We start from the raw sequence: 19,786 nt of genomic DNA, 5'->3' as shown, positions 1-19,786 counted from the left end.
TGCACGTACGCGTGCGCCGCAGTGCTCGGCGAGGTTCCTCCCGTCGTCTTCCAGGTCGGCAAACTGCAGGAAGTGAGCTGGGAGAAAAGGAGGAAGCAGAGGCAGATCTCTGCGGCTGCAGGTAGTGACCCTCAACCCTGACCTTTGACCCCGCCTCCGTCTGTCTGAAAACACACACGCTGACGAAGCACAGATGTGCGAACAGGCCCCGCCCACGCCCGAGGAGACGAAGACAGTGAACACGGAATACAAGATATTCCTTTATTATTTGTCAACAATAACAGGATGTTGTGTCCGATCTGGTCACATTTACAGAAGTGGGGAGAATATTCATCATCTTGGATCCGACCATCCATCCTTCCCCCAATGTCTGATCAGGCTGGAGGCGTGGCCGACGACAGAACCATTAGAACCCGAGTCCTCCACGGATGGGGAACCTAAACGGGTTCACCAGTTCCAGAAGAACAACCTGCTGCCGTATTTGGAAGGCTCCAGGTTGCCCTCGATGGTGGGATTGGGCTCAGGACGGGGCCTTGAGTGGTAGGGGTTCTCCGGGACGGGCCTGGAGGTCGACACTTTGGTCACCTGCGACACAAAAGGAACGTCTCTCACAGTGGGAACCCGCCCAGGTTCTGCACGCGGATCGCGGGAACGGCTGGGCCCTGGTGGCGGAACCATTGATTTAACCGGGTTTTGAATAACCACGACGGACAGGTCTGGCCAGAACGGTGCCAGAACCGTCCCGGACGAGCTGGAGTCCAGCATCAACAGAGGTCTCAACCGACACATTTGTAAAAGAAATGACTGAGCGACTGTGGCAGAATCAAGTCCACAAACTCTGCAGGATAAACTGGACTCGGACCCAGCGGACCTCTGGCAGAACCCCCCCTCCCACTGTGGCCAGCAGGACTCACCTTGGACAGGTTCCCCAGGTCGGGCCGCTCCCACCCCAGCTTGTCCAGGACGCAGCTGTCGAAGGCTTTCTGCTGCTTGCGGCAGTGGCGCAGCTCCGCCAGGTTGGAGTAATCCAAGCAGGTCCAGTACTCCGTGAAGGACTCGGCACAGCTCCCCTTGATTTGCCTGTCGGGAAGAGCGCAGACACAGGTGTGACCCACGAACGAAGCTAGGAGCGAGACGTGCCGTGGCGCGTGCACGAGCACGAGCACTGGCAGCAGAGACCCGGTCCCTGGAACTCTGTGGCTCAAGTGCTGCTCAAAGGTGTCTGGCAGATCCCAGAAGCCGCCCAGAACCAAGCCAGGTCCCGGCTGCAATTACAAGCCTTCTCAAATCTTTCCCTCATTAGGATAATTACAGGTATCGCAGCAACTCTCGGTTTAACTCTGGGGTCAGGGTGTCGCTCGTTGGCCTCAGCCTGAGAATTAGAGCTGGTGCGCGTGTTTTTGAGAAGCACAAGCTGCCTGAGCCACACACACACACACACAGACGTGCACACACACACACACACACACACACCACCTTCGTTACTGAATGGGCATCAAAGCTTTTCGTAAACACAGACGCAGCAGTTAGGAGTGAAAAAGCCCAGGCCGGCTCCCCCAGCAGAGCCCGGCGGTCCATTTATAGACACAATCAGCTCCACACCTCAGTTATTTCTGGTTTTAAAACAAATGCAAACCATTTGGACCACAGGACTGAGCGTCTTCCGTCAGGGCTGCAGCTGAACGTTGGGCAGAGCGAGCGTGTCCAAGTCACTCAACTCAACTGCAAAACTTCTGCTCTTAATCTTCGCAAAATTCCTCAACATCCCACATTCTCCAAAAGCAAATTCAAAGGAAACATCGTTAAAGTTTCAGAAGAGGAAACCAGACGTCCAGAGTGGAATTCACCTTTCTGCATGGGAGCTGGATTTCTGACCTCTGGGCTCACTGTCTACCCTCATGTCCATCAAGGAGGAACAAAAACACAAATTCTAGACCACAAGACTGTAACCAGGGTTTCACATGGACCCGCAGGGCTCTGCGCTCCGGCGCTGGCTCCAGCCTACGGCCACATCTTCAATCAGCGGCGGACCACAAGAACAATATTCAGTTAACACACGTTTGACAGCCGTCATCTGAACAGACGTTACTCTGCTGATTCATCACCAGCTCCCACGTCTCTTCACCGAGAGCCTCTATCACAGTGGTGACATCAAACACCTCGAAACCGTGAATCGAAGCTACCTGAAGAAGTTGAGCGCACACTCGTTGACTTTTCGGCCTTCCTCCAGACACTTTCTGGGGTCTTTCTCCTCCCAGCGGCACAGCATGAACTCTTTGTTGGGTCTGTCGCACTGGGAGCCGTAGTGGTGCGCGGCGGCCTTCAGCACTGCAGATGATACATTAATCTGACGGAGACACAGACGGAGACACAGACGGAGACACAGACGGAGACAGGATGACAACGTCAGACAGGATGAAAAATCCCCAGTAAGAAACGACCGTTAGAGACCCACGTCTTAAAATACTGGTCATTTCTGTCAAATCTGAGCCTTTCTTTGTGGCAGATAGCTCCACTTTTATTTACTCCATCCTCTTACTATTTATGCGTAATGTGTAGGATGTTATATTTGCAGCTGTCAAAGCCAAAGTTCATTTTTTTAAGTTGCATCATTTTGTGTAAACTGACGTTTAGTGATCGAGAGCACATTAAAGAACCAAAACTGCGTTTGATCAAAAACTGCCGATCAGTGTCTGCAGAAAAAGATCCGTTGATTCTTGATGTTTTTTAAAAGCCTGTAATTTAAATTAAAAGACAACACTCATTGATAATTCCAGCAGTAAAGGTTCAATGTTATTGTGGTGACAAGCTGACGGCGTCCAAGGACAAGCTGCCACATAACTGAACCAAGACTGCTTTTAAGCAATGTTTTTGCAGGTTTGTCATGTAGTTGCAGTCAGAAGGGGAATAAAATCTGGAATACGAAGTGTGAAAATAGCTCCATTTATGCAACGTCAATAAACTCGAATAATTACGATTTCGGTGAAAATCTTAATATATATATGCACATATAGATGTTGCCCGAACGCCCTATGCATTTGACAAAAATGCAGTTTATTTTGCTCTCTTCGCTGTCATTGAGAAATAACGAGTGAGAATTTAGAAAGTACACTAAACAATTCAAGCTATTCGGCTAAAAGTAGCTAGACGTTAGCTAGCATGCTAGCTCGGATTCTGATATTCATTCGTTTAACTCCCGGCGTTGCTCACCTCACTCACGGCCAGCTCCTGCAGAGGGGGGACCTCTATCTTCGCGGGCATGGCTGTGTGTCTTTATCGCAACGCAACTGTGGAATTTCAAATGCCCCCGCAGAAAAACATCCAAGGTCCTTGCGTCTGAATGGAAAGCTCCTGACCTTCTCCGCTGCCGCTCCTGCTGTCAGCGACGGGCGCGGACTGATGACGCAACGAAGGCGACAGAAACGGAACATGACGCGTCAAACTGAAGATAATTTAATAAAACCTAGTTTAAATTTTGGGTTGAGATGGATTGATTGACTGAAAGAAGCTGAACTGAGATGACAACCGCTTGGCAATAGTGTTTGATGTCGGACCGTTTTATCGCTGTTATGCTGTTGTCATGGCAACACTCAAGCAGCGTCCATAACGAGCGCTCGGCCATTTTTAGCTGCGCCAAGGGAGAAGTTATGTGACAGCGTTTGTGTTTCTTTTCCCTGCAAAATAACTCGGAATGTTAAAGAAATTTTTGGGAAATGTTTATGATGAGCCAAGGAATAAATCCAACTTTGGTGCTACGAGTCCGGGGGACATTTGATCTTCCAGAAATCAAAGCCAAACATCTTTGATCATCAAGGAACCGACTACGTTATGCAACCTTGTATTACTACTGCCTATATATATATATAAATGTACAATTTACTGCTGGTAGCGGTTGACTTGTGCGGTTATTTTTAATTTGAACCACCTCCATTAAAGGAAGACATATCAAATACCTTACAGAGGTCTGCACTTTTTCCCTAGTTGTGCATTTTTGGCTGATTTGAGAGGAAAGTTACCTTTTAATCCACATTTCAATGGAGTTCACTGGGAGCAGATACAACGGAGAAACCCAAAATGGCAAGTGAGTAACAGAATATTAAATTGTTCAGCTCTTTATAACATTCATGTTCCTGCAGTCTGAGTGCCTGAACGCTGGTTGTTCCTCCTCAGGATGCACGGCACGGGGGAGTACACCTTCCCAACAGGGACCAAGTACGTGGGAGAGTGGAGGGATGGGATGTTTCACGGCAAAGGAGTCATGCACTTTCCAAATGGGACTCAATATGAGGCCATCTGGGAAAATGGAAAAGTTGTAGAGGTGAGAAGCAGCGAGTAACTCTGTTATGTTACTAAATGTTACTTCACCCTGGTGAAGGTTACGCAATAATGGCCCTGACGGTGCACGCCGTAATACCTCCAAATTATGGGAACAGACTGAAGAGGGCCTGTTTATTTTAATCGCCGTTCCCCAGAACAGACACACAAACACACACAGCGTTCAGCACAGGCGAAATACCCAAAGACATTTTTCCACTTGTGGTGTGATTTGGTGGAGCGTGTTTGGGTTTTATCTCCTGAGGTTTTGAAACTTCATCCTGAAGCCTTTTTTTTGGCGATCCAAAGACAAAGTTTAAAATTTTCTTCAAACCTCAATAGCAAGTTCTGGTTCCAAGAACTGCGACCGAGGTGCAAACAGAGCGTTCTGTCAATAGTCTGACTGGAACTGCCATCGGCCAAAAATAGGAAAAGAAATATGCTGCTTTCCCGTCGCTCTAAAATCTGCTTGTGTGGAGTGAAGCGTGTTAAAGAGGTCTGACGCACGCCTTCCTCTTCGCCAGGGGACGGTCACCTTTGCCGATGGCCTCCGGTACCAGGACGACGACTGGCGCTACTGTGATGGACACGACAGGCGCTTCTACACCGAAAGGTGCAGCGGACTCAGACCCTCAGGTTTGGACGCCATTTCCACTTCCTGTCTTTGTCAGCATTAGCGCCGGAGCACTCAGCAACCGGTTTGGATTGCGCAGGTGAATCCCAGCTCACCGAACCGCACCCGCCGCACGCCATCCCCGAGGGATGCTACGACTGTGGGGAAGGTTTCTACGACCCCAGAACCCGGGCGGTCACTTCCTACGAGGGCGGATTCCTGAGGAACGCAGGTCAGACGGAAAACAAGGAAGCTTGGCTTCATTCTAAGGGGGATCTCAGGGTTGTGGGCGGAGCCTGAGACGCACAGACACGCCCACTGGGAAACAAGGTTTAAAGGCTAAAATGCAGTCAGTCAAATCAGATCAGACAGTAGCTCCGTGTAAAAGTTGTAGGGAATTTGTCACAGGCGGGAGCTTGTTTGGTCTGGACCCCTCTGACAGGAACCAGCACCGCCAACCTCTGACAACCTGCAGGTCGTCTGAAAAACATCCCTCCGCAGGTCCTTCCAGGCCTCTTTGATATTTCAAACCTGGAAAAATTCAAGACACATTGTTTCCAGGCCTGCAGATTTGAAGGGAACGCCGGCCGTCAGGTGTCTAGGCAGGATTCCCTGACATCCTCCTGTCTCTGGCGGTTTCACCTCGGTGGAGGATGATGTGAATTAAGTAAGAGGTTTTGAAAGCAGCGTTTTGGGTTTTGGCTCCATGCATTGGGCTTCAAAGATGTTTGACATCATCTTTGTTCCTGAACCAGTACCTGAACACAACTCCAATCACACTTACATGCTGGACAAACCCCGCAGGACCCACACAGGTTGATTCCATTTGGGAAACGCATGTTCTGCCTCACCCCTGAATGGAAAAGTCATGTTTCCCCTCCTAAACCAGCTCCAGCTTTTGTTGTAAGAAGCTATATTTAGGAAGAATGACGTTAGTGTCACCAACAGGAACAGTGTAGGAGCGCTAAAACATGCTAGGTACATGCTAGGAGGCTATCGGACAATTAGGACTTTACACGTGTCCTGGCCGGAGGAAGGAGAGAAATGGAGCCACTTCCTCACCAGATGTTGGCAGCGTGTGTACCAGAGCAAAACAATATGTTTTGTAGCGATGCGGCGTTTTCATCGGCCGCTCTGGGAATGATCAGAAGGAAAAGAGTTTTTTTAAAACAGAATTCCAACAGCACTCCGGCTCTGTTTTCCATTTGATGGGGATTCAAATTCTTCTTTCATCTGCATCTTTGACTTGTGTCAGTGGCTCGCTCCGCCGCCACGCTCGCGCTCACCTATGTGCACAAGAACGCTCCCGTTTCCTGCTGGGGGTTGTTTTCCAGCCCTCGGAGGTGACGGCACATTTGTCAGAGTGGGTGTGAAGACAGAATTTATTGCCCCGTGGCTTCCGGCCAGGATAAGGGGACCTGGGGAAGGCCCGCGCTCCCGGAGGGGATGTTTGCTGAGGAAATAGGAAGGAGCCCCCCGTGAAGCTGCAGCTCCGCGTCGGACGTGCCAGGAATGACGGTTTCACCCAACACTCAGATTAATAATCCCTGTCAGGGTGGCGTCACCCCCCCCCCCCCCCCCCAGCCGCTCGCTGCTGGTAGGAAATATCAGGCTAAACACAAACTGGCAGAGGGTGAGCGGCGCTCCGGGTTTCTGCCGCTGGCTTGGAAAAACAGCCCCCGCTGGCCTGCAGCCAGCCGGCCGAACAATAGGAACCGTGGCGGAGATTCCCCGAGCGGGCGAAGCTTATTTTTGGTGTCGGACCTTTTTGTTATCACCTTTGGGAGGGCGAGGCGTCCCGGGGACGGTTGTGTCCAGAATCCTGGTGTTGAAACCACGAGGGGACGCTTCAAAGCCAGCCGTTCGTCAATAAAGCGCAGTTTCGCTTTGACTGGATCACATTTGGAGCCGCCAGATTCCCGAGCGGGACCAGCGGAGCTGCTGCAACAACCTGAGATCCGGGGGGGGGAGATCTCCTAATTAAAAGTCAAATTGGATTTGGACACAAGTGACCTTCTTTTCCAACCTGATATCTTGATTCTTTGAGGAGGAAAATGCCGGCCGGTAACTGGAACGACCAAAGGTCAAAGGTCAACGGGGAGATTTCAGTTCGGATTCGGGTTTGACTCGGCAGCGCCTCTCTGGAGCCGCCCAGGTAACCGGGGGCGACGGCCGCTCGCCAACGTCCAGGGACGCGTGATGGCGGAGCCGGTGGGACGTTTGCAGGAATTAAAAAAGAACGAACACATCTGCTGGATCTGAGCGGACCGGCCGGCCGAGCGTCTCGGACCCGCACAAACACACACAAACACACACTCACACTGTGTTGTGCGTCTTCTCCGGGCAACAGACGACAACACTCGGCAGCCAGCAGGAGCCATGTGGTGCCGTATTGTTTGGAGCCCTTTTTCCTGTTTCTGGAACAAGCGCTTCCCTTTGAAACCCCAGACTTTAACGCCAGAAACATTCCGCCGCCAGCGATAACACCTCTGCCCAGCAGATCCCTGCTCCGGCCTCGGCTCCGGCCCGGGCCGGGCCGTCCACACACACCCCGGTGTTCGTCCTCTCGCACGTCGCCTTTTTTTCTGATCTATCGGAGCTCAAAGAAAATGAAGAAAAGGTTTTTTTATGGGCGTCTTGAACGTTGCAGTGACCCTGAAGACCAGTCACGACCTCACCAGAACCAGCAGAACCCTCACAATAATTATCCCATATGCAAATCATAGTGTGTGTGTGTGTGTGTGTGTGTGTGTGTGTTGTTTTACAGCCATTAGGCTGGAAGGAAACACTTTTCCTTCTGAGTGTATTTTAAGGATTACGATAAACACACCCTAACAAGGTGCCATTATCGTTAACACACTCTCACACACACACACACACACACACCTCTGTTGCAGAAAGGTCAGACAACACTTTGGTGCTATCAGGACGCCGTCAACAACAAATACACGAACAGTTCTGGACGATTTCACACAAAATCTTTGTGAGACTGATGAAAATGTCCCCACAAACATGTGAAACAAATGAAATACGTAAAGGAACAACAAATTCGGGGTGTTGCGTCACCCTGAACAGGCTGACCACAGTGGTCATGTGACATCGAAGCAACGTCGCCTGTCAATCATCCTTTTAACGGGAAACACAAGCCATGTCCTCGTCAAACTTAGTCAAACCATGACAGCCAGTCTGGATACTGGGTCTATCAGGCTGTAACTGGTCGTACTGGGACAGAGAGGACGAAGGTAGAAAAACAACATTTAAATAAATCAGGTGCAGTTGAATTCAGCAAAAACTGACGGTAACTTATAACAAATGACTTTAAAAAAACGGGTCAAGAAACGTCAATAGTTATTCTATTTGTGTGTAGCTGAAATGTTAAATTACCGACCGGTTGTGTCTGTAAGCTAAATACGCCGGTTAAAATCTCAAAAGTGTCCCCAGATTACAGGAAATTGCCTAAACGAACCAGTCACCTGCAATTAGGGAGCTTAAACTGGGAGCTAAACTAAATTACAGCGCGCAAGGAGAATCCCAATTTAATTAGCATTAGGTGGGCTGCGGTTGCTGCTTAATTGGGGTCAGTTAAGCGCTAAACGTGGCACGAGGAGCGCGGGAGGGGGTCCGCGGTGCGTTCACTGACCAGCCGGTGGCGGATTTACGCGTGAAGTGGCTGTTAGCGTCGACGCCCCTCGCGGGGTAATTGCGCAGACCTGCTCCCCCGCACAATGGCAGCCCCTCTCGCGCGTGGTGCAACCTGCGCGCGAGGCCCGCGAGCGGCTCAAGTGCGTGCAGCTGCGCGCGCTCAGAGAAAGCGCACTCCCCCGGCAATTAGCCTCTCGTTTCAGCGCGAACAATGAAAAAGTGCTGTATTATCGGCTCCTCTGGCAGTCGTTCTGAGTTTTAAAAAATTGCGTCCAATTCGTGGAGAGGTTTGTTATTTATCGGCGTCTGAAGTGGCCCCGAGAAGTTATTTTCTCTTAATTGTCGGGCTGATCCCGATTTGACGTAAATGGCTCTTCAGCGCAGTGGCGCGCGCAGATGACCAGCGGCTCTCTGACGCAGACTGTGATTATTTTAATCACGGTCAGGACGTTAAAAAGCCCGTTTTGTCCCCATTTGACTGATTTTGCTGTGGAAAAACCATTTTTAAAGCGCATTTTCTCTCCCGCAGATGATTCCGAACACGAGTGGATCGTTCGCACGTGTCGGCGAGCCTGAGACGGAGCTGAGAAAAAGGCTAAAATTCATCAAATTTAGCCTTTTATTTCCATGTTTCCATGTTGTCATATTTGAAGATGCGTCTGTGGGTTTTTTCCACTGTATTAAAAAAAATTAAATTCATTTTGCAGTTTAAAAAAGTATAAATGATCTTTTCCTCCCGCCTATTTTAAACTACATCCCCAAATTACACGCAGAATAATATTTTACTAAAATATCGACTTTAACTGTTTTTGGAATTTATTGCCACGAGGCGTCAGTTTGATATAATTTAAGACCCTTTTGAATTTGAATGTTGAAATAAGATAAAAAAATAAAATCTGATAATATACAGACGTGTAAAGACGTGCTTGAGAGAATGTCCTCACAACTGCACACACGCGCACGCACGCACACTAATTATCTATGGAAAAATAATATTGTTACCGCAAACAAAAATCCTAAAATTACTAAAAAAAAATAGATTCAAAAACATTCGTGATTTAAAATCCTGAATTTGATATTTTATTTTTATTTCTTTTTGGTCACGTTTTCAGTGATTGATTCTAAAAATGGGGGGAAAAAAGGCAAAAAAAAACCCACCCAAATTATCACATTATATTTTATTGCATTTAGTACACAAAACATTGATGCTGCACAGTCTATCAAATAAAGTTTTTTGTTTCATTTCATGTATTTTTTTTTTTTAACAAAACAGAATCATTTCAGAAGGAAAAGAGAAAATAAAAGTGCTTTACAGGGATTTTTACCATCTCAATAAATACAAGGACGTTGAGGTCTTGTTGGATCCTGTTCTTCACATAATGGCCGCGGTCACAAAAACACAGATGCACACTCTCAACCCCCGCCAACACACACACACACACACCACACACACACACAGGAACACATTTACAACTGCAGTCTGTTTCATATTGTACCAAAACACTGACACTTCTCCCCCCCTTGTATGAAAGACAAACATGGAGCCTGCAGCAACCTTTGAAGTGATAAATTAACGACAGTTCGGAGACGCGAGACTGTGGATTTTATACTTCCGAGTGTTTGAGACGTGGGTCGGCTGCTGTTTCGGTCACCAGAACACCCGTTACCGTGACGCCATCGACGGCTGAGATTGGAAAGGAAGAGAACACGGGACCTCCGAGTGAATTTAGCAGAATCTTTTAGCGGTTTTACGCTCTCAGCTGGGAAAAAAATATAAGGCACCGTGTTTGAATTACTCCTCAAAAAGCGAATTCTGCACCTCGATTCGGTGGATTTCATTTTTTCCAACTCGTCACAAAGCCCTCGTTTCTAAATATCCAGCCTGAATGTTTCCTTCATGGTCAAAAGAGGGCGGAGTCTTACCTCAAATATGTGTGCGGGCCTTTGGGCCACTGTGACAGTTTTGTTTGCCTCCAGGATTTCGCAGCCCCAGTCCTCCTTCCTCACTCAGTTTTAGCTCTTCCTCAGTAAAGCGGAGCCGAGCGTGCGCGGCCGTGCACGGCGAAGTCCTCCAGCTGGTGCAAAACGCACCGATGTCTCGGCTCCCGCAGCAGGTGGGCGTGTCCCCGCTGTTGCCAGGTCCTGGCGGACTCCTCGGCGACCTCGGGGTCGGCTCTGCACACGTCACTGATGGGCGCTCAGGGGTCGGGGTCCGGAGGTGGAGGGCTCGCAGGCTGCTAGCGACTCAGGGGCAGCTGAGGCAGCGACATGGCCTGATGGGGGAGGCTCTGAGAGGTCAGCACGGAAAAGGGGTGACCTGGCGAGCAAAAGCACACGCTCAAAACAAGCCCCGTTACCCCGGGAGCAGAGGAGCACCGAGACGAGCCGCCACTCACTGTCGAGGTACCCGTGGAGGGCCACCATGCGCGCCCGCTCCGGGCTGCCGAAGGGCGAGTAATGTAGCTCGTCGGGCAGGGACGAGGGTATCCTGGCCTGAGGGTGACCTTGGGGAGCCCCGCTATGCTGAGGCGTGTGCTTTTTATGTCTTGCTCTGCAGTTTTGAAACCACACCTATGAAGACGCAACGTAACAAGACATCATGGAGCTCTACTCCCCAAAAACAAAAGTGCTCATTTTCTTTCACAATCGCAGAGTGCGTCTGAAATCACGACACCGTCTGGGGGCCAACTGGGACAAACCTCAGGACCTCCGGACCTCCTACAGACAGGCCAAACCCAAAGATCGAGCCAGGAACGATGGGCACGACCCGTACTGACCTGTATCACTCTCCTGCTGAGGCCCGTCATGTCGGCGAGCTTTTGGAGCGTCTGGGCGTCCGGATTGTTGTCCTGGGCAAACTGGGCCTGCATGATCTGGAAGTATGGACGACGTTAGCGCCAAATGTGCTGAACGCTGGGCAGCGTCGAGGAAGCGCCGGGTTTCTGACCTGTAGCTGCTCTGCGGTGAAGGACGTCCGGGCCCGTTTGGCCGGTTTGGGTTGGCTGTCTTGTTCTGTCGGGACGGCTCCCTCCAGCGTGATTCCGTTTCCTGGAAACGACAAACGGGATGACCGACGCGGCTCCAGAAACGGATCGCCAGCCCCGGAACCGCCACTCACCGCTCTCGGCCGCTCGCTTCAGGTTCTCCACCATGGTGTCGTAGTGGATCCGGCACAGAACCTTCTCCTCCACCAGGCCAAACTCTTCGCCCGTGGACAGCTGCCTCTTGCACGAGTAGCACGCGAAACACGCCAAATGGTAGGCGTTCCCCCTGGCGCGGCGCACCCAGTCGCTGGCGTATATCTGCCGCCCGCAGCGGGCGCACTTGGTACCGAACCTACTGTGAGGGAGACAGAGAAGACCCAGTGAGACCCGGGAAACCCCCAGAGAAACCTGGACGGGCGCGAGGCCTCCAGAAACGAGGCCCGGCTGCGGCTGCAAGCTGAGCCCAGGACGCAAACAAACCAGCACCTGCAATTTCCTGGCTGCTGCGTGAAGGCCCTGACACGTACACACACACCGACACACACACACACGACACACACACCGGGACGCACACAACACGCGTGTGTGTGTGTGGGGGGGTGCTAACGCGGAGGAGGAAGGACTCGGGTGACATCACTGGAGATGGCCGGTCGGTAACCGACAGCAACGGTGAGGCCACCGCAGGAGCTAAACTCAAACCACCTGACCTGGTCTCAGTGGGGGGGGGGGGGGACATGTAGCTCCCTCGGTACCTGCCGCAGCCCATAATATGGCCGTCTGAGCAGACGCAACATTGGATTTTTCCGACTGAAAAGGCACAAAATGATTTTCAGTGTAGCTGCCTCTTAACACGGCCGGAATATGACACAAAGTTCCCGGTTTAACGGCAGAATCTCGGCAGATTAAGCTCCGCCCTCTTGGAGCGCACGGTGGCTTTAGTGGGTGTGGACCGCCGAAGGTCCGAGGGGGTCAGTGGGAGGAGCAGCTGCCAGGTCCGGTGAAGGAGGCCGAGGAAGCCGGAGCCCGTTTTTAGCTGCTGTGAGGAAACATTTGCGTCGGGCCGGTTCTGGAAAACAGGTTCTGAGAGAAAGTGTCGCAGCCACGGAAGGGCTGGATGAAAAGAGCAGACGGAGGAGAGAGGAAGCGAGAGGCTGAGGGAGCAGTGAAGTGGGGGGGGGGGGGGGCAAGTGAGTGGGGCTGGCAGGGCATCAGTGCACTCAAGCCCCCCCAGTCTGGGATGAAAGCAGAGTCGAGCCCTGTCGCCCCTCCCCCGCACCAGTCTGCAGCATGACACATGTGGGCCCCCATCACGGCCGTGCGAGGCTCATCCGCCCCAGCGTGCACGGAACCAGCGTGCACGAGAGCTGGTCCCGTCCTGACACCAGCGTCAGACCTGCGGCTAATCCGACCCAACGTTTGTCAGTTTTCACGCTGGGAGACAGAACCCAGAAATCCTCCTCTTCCTCCTCCTCTTCTTCCTCCTCCTCTTCATCACCTCTCCGGTACCAAAAACCTCTGGTTTGTTCTGGAGAGATCTCCCTGGCAACCACAGCCCTCCTGTTCTTCCGCGGTATTTTTTTTTGACTTTGTTCACCTGCTCGGTTGTGCAGCCGGAATTATCGCTCGGGTGCTTTCCAAAGGTTCCTGCAGGAACCTTTAAAAAAAAAAAAAAAGCCAAGGCAGGAAAAAGGCGGCAGCAACAACAACAGCAACTCGTAGGTCCGCTTCCGCCTCTTTGTTGCCGCGGCGACCTAATCAGGCCGAACCAGCGTGGGCCGATGACAGTCGTTATTGCCTCGCACGCGTGACACATGCGGACGTGCATCGCCCACGACGCCCCGCGCTCCGGTTACACCGGCGGTATCCCAGGGTGCCCCTGATTAGCACAGCAACTTCCTGTGTGGCCTGCAGCTCACGGGCGGGGATGATGTTACCGTTGGGGGGGGGGGGGGCGGGGGGGGCGATAAAGAAATGGTTTGCGTATGTGTGCGAGTGCGAGCCCCCGAGGTTTCGGTGGGTTCGAGAGGCACAGCGTGGGCTCTGTCCCGCGTCCCCTGGATGGAAACCCGCCCTGATTTCCTGCTATTACGCCCCATTAGAGCAGCTGTCAGTCCAGCGCCAGATGAGACGCTGACACAGATGAGGAAACATCTCCAGAGGTTCGAGCGCCGCCCAGATGAGCCGGGCTCGGCTCTGGCCCGGGCCCAGATGAGGGCTTATATTTACAGAGGTAACCATTGTGCGCGGACGCGGCCCCGCGGCGGAGCCTCGCTGCTGCTGCAAAGACTCTCTAAATATTTTCTCACTTTCCGGAGTCACTTCCAAGGAAATCTAACCTAAACCGACCAATATTATGATGCAAACACATTTTTCTCCCCAGATTGTAACCATCTTGAGCCGGAGTTTGCGAAACGGCTTCCTTCGGCCATCGTCACGGCTCCCAGAACATCACCGGGGGAGGTGTCTCCCAGGAGGGGGCCTCGGCGTAGCCAGGCTAGCAGGGCTAACTGTGGCTAACTGCCGCTTCCCTTAAAAAGGTTTAACATTAAATACAGTCACTCGAAGACTCGGCAGGTGAGTGGGACTTGGTTTGGCCACGGTTAGCTTTGGATGTGGGTAACAAGCGCGCGATGCTAATATTTACGGACACAAAACAATCCGATTTGTGCCACGACTGTCATGGAATTTAGCCGCAGGCTAAAGCGGACCCTGCTTGCTTTATAACGTTTCAACGGAGGATGTTTAAAAAGCAGCCTGGAGCTTTAGAGCCGCTCTTTGCTTGGCTGGAACCAGCCAGCAGACGAGGGGGGGGGTCAAGGTGCACGCCGCGGGACGGCCCGCGCAGAGACGGGTCAGGTAAAATATTATTACGATCCGGTAAAGCCGGAATTCTCCCCATGATTGACAGCTGCTGGCGGCGCATAAATAAACACACACCTGAGTCAGCGTGTGTGTGTGTGTGTGTGTGGAGGATCTCGCTCGTAAAAGCAGCAATGTGTCTCATGTTCATGTGTGTGTGTGTGTGTGTGTGTTTGGTTTAGATAGGAGTCACATTCAGGGCTGGAACCTGCTGACCAGGCACTCGGAGCGGCCTAATTGCTGGTCTGGAGGCCCGAGGCTCCGAGACGGACGACGGCTAATTGCTGGTGATTATAAACCTCAGCGCGGCGGCCGGGGGTCGAGTTTCCATCAAGACAAACACCGGAGCGCACACACGGGTCGGAACCCTCACACACTCAGCACACGGGCAGCACAACGTGCACTCAACGTGCACTCAAGGTCCAGTCAGAATGGCCTCAACAGAACTATGATAGATAGATAGATAGATAGATAGATAGATAGATAGATAGATAGATAGATAGATAGATAGATAGATAGATAGATAGATAGATAGATAGATAGATAGATAGATAGATGGATAGCTAGATGGATGGGGACTGTTGTGTGACGCGCGTCCCATAACTCCCAACTTCCTGTCAGGTCTTTTCACGCTGAGGTCGGGCCTTTGGGCAAACACGGATTATGGGATGTCGTCCTCCTCGCAGCCATAACAACCCGGACGAGCGCTGCCAGACTTCTATTTTGTTACATGTGCCGGTTTTGAAAAGCTCTTTTTAGAAGAGGCGAAGTAACCCGCATCCATCTCTGAGGAGAGGGTTGTGTGTGTGTGTGTGTGTGTGTGTGGTGTGTGTGTGTGTGTGTGTGTGTGTGTTCAGGGTGGGGGGGCCCGTGTTGACGGGCTATTTTGAAAACAAGCTCAGAGACTTACCCTACCTGAAATAATCCATTTTACAGAAGATCTCTTTGTTCTTGATGTAGCAGCTGCTGTGCTGACGCAACGACGTCCTGCACACGGAGCACTCCAGACAGCGCACGTGCCAGATCAGGTTGTTCACCTGCAGAGATGTCACACACGCACGCACACACACACACACACACACACACGCACGCACACACACACGCACACGCACACAGACACACAGAAATGTTGACATTAAACTACATTTTCCCATTATTTTAAATAGAAAACCTCCCGTCTATTATTGCAAATATTAATATTATTGTCATTCAAATGTTTACATTAAATTACCAACTCACCTTTAAACTTTAGTGGTTTTGCGTGACCTCTAGTTTAGTCTCCTGCAGCGTTAGCCGCTAGCTGCAGGCTAATATTCCCAAAGGAAACGTGGAATATTGAACTACTTTTGCTGCTGTAATGAATTAAAAGTGGACAATAATAATTTCTGCTGTTACATTCGTCACTGTTTCTGATCAAAGATCATTTTAACGTGAAGATAAACGGAGAAAATCTGGCACAAAAATCATTTGTGGGTTTTGCGGCGAGTTCACAAGTGAATCTTTTCATTTATTTCACATTTATCATTTTGTTTAATTAAGTCTTGAGTCTTTAATTAAAGACTTAATTACGGCTGTAAATTTTGATTCTATGACGTTTGATTAATTACATCTATGAGGTTAAATAATATAAATGTGATTTATTGAAGCCTCTAAACTGAAAAAAAAATGGTCCCGGAATTTTGTATTTAATTATCTAAAATCTAAGAAAAGATTTATTAATTGTGGCCATCAGGATGTTAATTTCATGTTTAGAATTTATTTACATTATTGGCATTATTATTATTTTTAAATCTATATTTTAAAAATATTTTAAAATTCATAGGATCTATTTAACATTCATGTTAATTTGATAAAATGACTAACTTAATTTCGGGAGATGTTTTTGGGCAAAATGTAATAAACAAATCGAAATACACGCGTGTTAGTTAAAGTCTGAAAATAGCAACAAAATACAACAAAATCTAAATGCAAATATTGACCTTTTCAATTGAAACGGATCTCTAAATAAAAGCATGTGAGCGCGTGTCCGTGAGATTAACAGACAACAAAATACAGAAAACAGAAAAAACCCGTCAAACAAGAACGAAAAGAAAAGTTCTCTTCTTTTTCTCCCCCTTTTCCCTCAATGCACCGATGCTTTTATCTCTCGCATCGTTTCTCTTAATCAATTAAATTTAATTTCAATCGTGCGAATTAAATCCCCCAAAAACGCATCTCGGGCCTCGCGCACGATCCTCCCAGACGTGAAAAACGGCCTCTCACCTTCAGCAAATATCTGTCCAGGATCTCCTGGCCGCAGCTCGCGCACGTGTTCTTCCCCGTGGACGGAACCGAGCTGGCGGTGGAGGTCGGGGAGCCCACGGAGGGCGTGGACGGGCTCCCGGGCGACGTGTCCTCCCGCTCCATGTTGGACCGCCGGGACTCTCCGTCCGAGTGAGGCTGCAAGAGGAGGCAGAGCTCAGACACGCACGGGAGGCTGCTCGCACCCGCGGCACCGGGCCGCGCGGGCGCCATCTTCCGCGGTCCGGCTGATCTGAAGCGCAAACGCGCACGGAAGCTCACCATTGGCGTGCGTGTGAGGTCCAGCGTGCCGCGCGATGCCCCCGGTGCGCTCTGAGGCTCGGTGGCGATCACCTGGAAGACAGCGTTCAGTCAGCCTTCATCAGCGCCTGCCTCATCCTCACAGGGACGAACCCTCGGGAGGCATTTGCAGGCATCCCTTCAAGGACCCCCCCCCCCCCCCCCCCCCGCTTTTACAGCCGCTTAAAAAGGGGAAGAGAAAAGAGAGGGCCTCGCGCAACAAAGGGAACATTTTAATGACGCTATTGCAATTTGGATTGATTTTTCCCTTCCCCTTAACCCGCGCCTCGCACAATAACAGTGTTTGCTGCGCAATCCAGGACAGGAGTGTGTGTGTGTGTGTGTGGTGTGTGTGTGTGTGTGTGTGTGTGTGGGGAGGGGGGGCAGAAACTACCTGTAATTACAAATAGCCGAGCTGAAGCGCGCCGGGAAGAGGGCCCGGAGTGTCAATTTCAGCTGTCAATCACACAAAGCCAACGGGTCACCCAAAGAATTGCAAATTCGATTTTTAATGGCCCTAATTAAAATCCGATTCTTCCCGGCGGCGCTCGAGAGGCTCGCGGAGCCGCAAATCACGCTATTCACACCGGAGAGGCGCGTGCCTCTTCACGCGGCTGATCTGAGCGGCACGCGCAGACATTCTTGTGACATCACGGAGAGACGCAAATAAAGCGCGAGATAAAAAACGCCAACCCGCCGCGCGGCTCAGCGGGTTCCGACCACGTGTCGCAGGGGCCGCGAGTTCTGGCGACCCCCGAGTTCTGGCGACCCCCCCCGTCGAAGGCCGCCGAGGCTCGGTCCAAACCCAACCACCAGGAGCCGCTCCCCCGGCGCCGGTACCTGCTTCGTAGGAATCCCTTCGGACAGAATTGGGTTTCCCTCTGACAGAGGGGGCAGAACTTCATTTTTCCAGTACATGAACCCCCGAAGTCCAGGCTCGGCGAGCGGGATCAGGACAGACCGCCAGAAACCATCCGTGATGCGCGGACCCAGGTGGCGCAGAGCCGCGATCCCCCGCAGGATCCTCCGCGACGCCCCGCTCCAAGCCTTCCTTCTCCCGGCTCCAAGCCTTCCTTCTCCCCGCTCCAAGCCTTCCTTCTCCCGGCTCCAAGCCTTCCTTCTCCCGGCTCCAAGCCTCCTTCTCCGGCTCCAAGCCTTCCTTCTCCCGGCTCCAAGCCTCCCTTCTCCCCGCTCCAAGCCTCCCTTCTCCCCGCTCCAAGCCTTCCTTCTCCCCGCTCCAATCCTCCCTTCTCCGGCTCCAAGCCTTCCTTCCCCCCGCTCCAAGCCTCACTTCTCCCGGCTCCAAGCCTTCCTTCCCCCCGCTCCAAGCCTTCCTTCTCCCGGCTCCAAGCCTCCCTTCTCCGGCTCCTTGAGGTTCTCGTTTATCCACGGAGCTCCACTGTTGAAGAAGACAGAGCGGCCGCAGGAAGTGCTGGAGCTGAGGGGTTTTCCTCCGAGGCTGGCTGGCTGGTGCTGCCTGGCTGGTTCTGCCTGGCTGGTTCTGCCTGGCTGGTTCTGCCCGGCTGGTTCTGCCTGGCTGGTTCTGGCTGCCTGGTGCTGCCCGGCTGCGCCGTCTCTGCAGAGCTGGAGTGAAAGTTTGCGCGACTCTCCGGCCTGTTATAGTCAAAGAGGGGGGGGAGGGCGACGTCAGGGTGGAAACACTTCTGCAAAGTTCTGACACCAACTTGCTCAGACTCGGCGCGTGATGCGTCAGATATTTATGTGCACGCGCGGAGAAAAGAGCTCCGCGTGAATCCAAAATAATAATATTTATTATTCTGGTGCAGAATAATACCGATGCTGCAGCTGACAGGAGGGGCATAAGGGCATCATTTACCCCCGTCAGACATTTAGAAATGAGACACAAACATTGTTATTGTAAATATGTCAGCTATTAACCTCAAAACTGCTTTATTTACTTTTTAATTAAATGGTTAGAAACGAGCGTCCTCATTTAAACCGCCATTTCCTCATTTCACGATCTGCTTTACAAATAAAGAACAAAACAATTTTAAAAAGAAATATCGAATCTAAAAATGATTAAATCAATTAAATAAGCTTCTTTTTGAGCTCAATTAACAGGTGTGAAATTACCGGGAAATTTCTGCGGGTGGAAATTTGAATCCGGGTCAAAGATCCGACAATTACGCGCCGAATAATTCACACCCTACCCCCCCCAAAAAACCCCAAAAACTGACAAATATGCAATTATATCTTCAAATTAAACATTTTAAAATGTGTCCGTTTAATTTGACGTCGTGTAAACTAAAGTCTGTCAACAGCAGCCGTGACGTCACATTTATGTTTTTATCCTCCACGCAAACAATAAACTGGAGAAAAGAAAGATTTTTACAGCTGAAAACACACAAATAAACTCGGCTGTTTACAATTGAGAGGGAAAAAAAGTCTTTAGTTTTACAGAAACAGTTGGAGCTCAAATTAAGGGGGGGGGGGGGGGGGACAATATTTTAAATATTATTAAAACGGAAAAAATTAAAAATATTCCAGATGTGTTTTGAGTCGGATGAGTGTCTCACAGACGAAATGTTTTCTGTGCCAAAATGGGATTAAAGTGCTTTAATTAACACAAAGAAAAGAAATAAACCAGCAGATTTATCAAAATCAGGAAAAAACCCCACAAAAACACAAAGCAGCTCCATGTTGCATCATTTTATTCCAGTAATATAAATAACTATAAACCTGTTTTTAATTGATCTGCGCTGAAAAACTAAATATTGTTTTTCTCCCGTTAATACGACCTTAAAAAGGGGGGAAACGGTATTTAAAGGTGTGA

General features: G+C 50.6%; 3 protein-coding genes across 6 annotated transcripts; 1 reads left to right on the top strand and 2 right to left on the bottom strand.

The window, feature by feature from the left end:
- Positions 1-247: 247 nt before the first annotated feature.
- On the bottom strand, positions 248-3,408 carry ndufa8 (NADH:ubiquinone oxidoreductase subunit A8). Its single transcript, XM_057019687.1, has 4 exons — positions 3,211-3,408; positions 2,184-2,347; positions 915-1,080; positions 248-585 (listed from the first exon to the last, which is right to left on the bottom strand). The coding sequence occupies exons 1-4, from the start codon at positions 3,259-3,261 to the stop codon at positions 448-450; spliced, it is 519 nt and encodes a 172-aa protein (XP_056875667.1). The 5' UTR covers positions 3,262-3,408; the 3' UTR covers positions 248-447.
- Positions 3,409-3,516: 108 nt separating this feature from the next.
- On the top strand, positions 3,517-9,488 carry morn5 (MORN repeat containing 5). Of its 2 annotated transcripts, XM_057019689.1 has the most exons (6): positions 3,517-3,838; positions 3,982-4,081; positions 4,171-4,318; positions 4,839-4,950; positions 5,028-5,159; positions 9,099-9,488. In XM_057019689.1, exons 2-6 carry the CDS (start codon positions 4,035-4,037, stop codon positions 9,143-9,145), a joined length of 486 nt encoding a protein of 161 aa, XP_056875669.1. In that variant the 5' UTR covers positions 3,517-3,838; positions 3,982-4,034; the 3' UTR covers positions 9,146-9,488. The 2 variants fall into 2 exon arrangements, with proteins under 2 accessions (XP_056875669.1, XP_056875668.1); XM_057019688.1 differs by having other exon boundaries at positions 3,517-4,081.
- Positions 9,489-9,732: 244 nt separating this feature from the next.
- Positions 9,733-18,595, bottom strand: lhx6a (LIM homeobox 6a). 3 transcript variants are annotated; one of them, XR_008947764.1, is made up of 10 exons: positions 17,833-18,591; positions 16,975-17,046; positions 16,675-16,851; positions 15,328-15,449; positions 11,688-11,908; positions 11,517-11,617; positions 11,347-11,442; positions 10,966-11,140; positions 10,493-10,886; positions 9,733-10,329 (listed from the first exon to the last, which is right to left on the bottom strand). XR_008947764.1 is itself a non-coding variant. In XM_057019683.1 (9 exons), exons 1-9 carry the CDS (start codon positions 17,908-17,910, stop codon positions 10,807-10,809), a joined length of 1,119 nt encoding a protein of 372 aa, XP_056875663.1. In that variant the 5' UTR covers positions 17,911-18,595; the 3' UTR covers positions 9,733-10,806. The 3 variants fall into 3 exon arrangements, 2 of the variants coding, with proteins under 2 accessions (XP_056875663.1, XP_056875662.1); XM_057019683.1 differs by having other exon boundaries at positions 9,733-10,886; positions 11,688-11,905; positions 17,833-18,595; XM_057019682.1 differs by having other exon boundaries at positions 9,733-10,886.
- Positions 18,596-19,786: the final 1,191 nt, after the last annotated feature.

The sequence above is a fragment of the Takifugu flavidus genome, chromosome 20 (genome assembly GCF_003711565.1).
Source record: "Takifugu flavidus isolate HTHZ2018 chromosome 20, ASM371156v2, whole genome shotgun sequence".
Lineage (NCBI taxonomy): Eukaryota > Metazoa > Chordata > Actinopteri > Tetraodontiformes > Tetraodontidae > Takifugu > Takifugu flavidus.
Note: the sequence above shows the minus strand (reverse complement) of the source record. Positions and strands in the feature narration are given on the sequence as shown.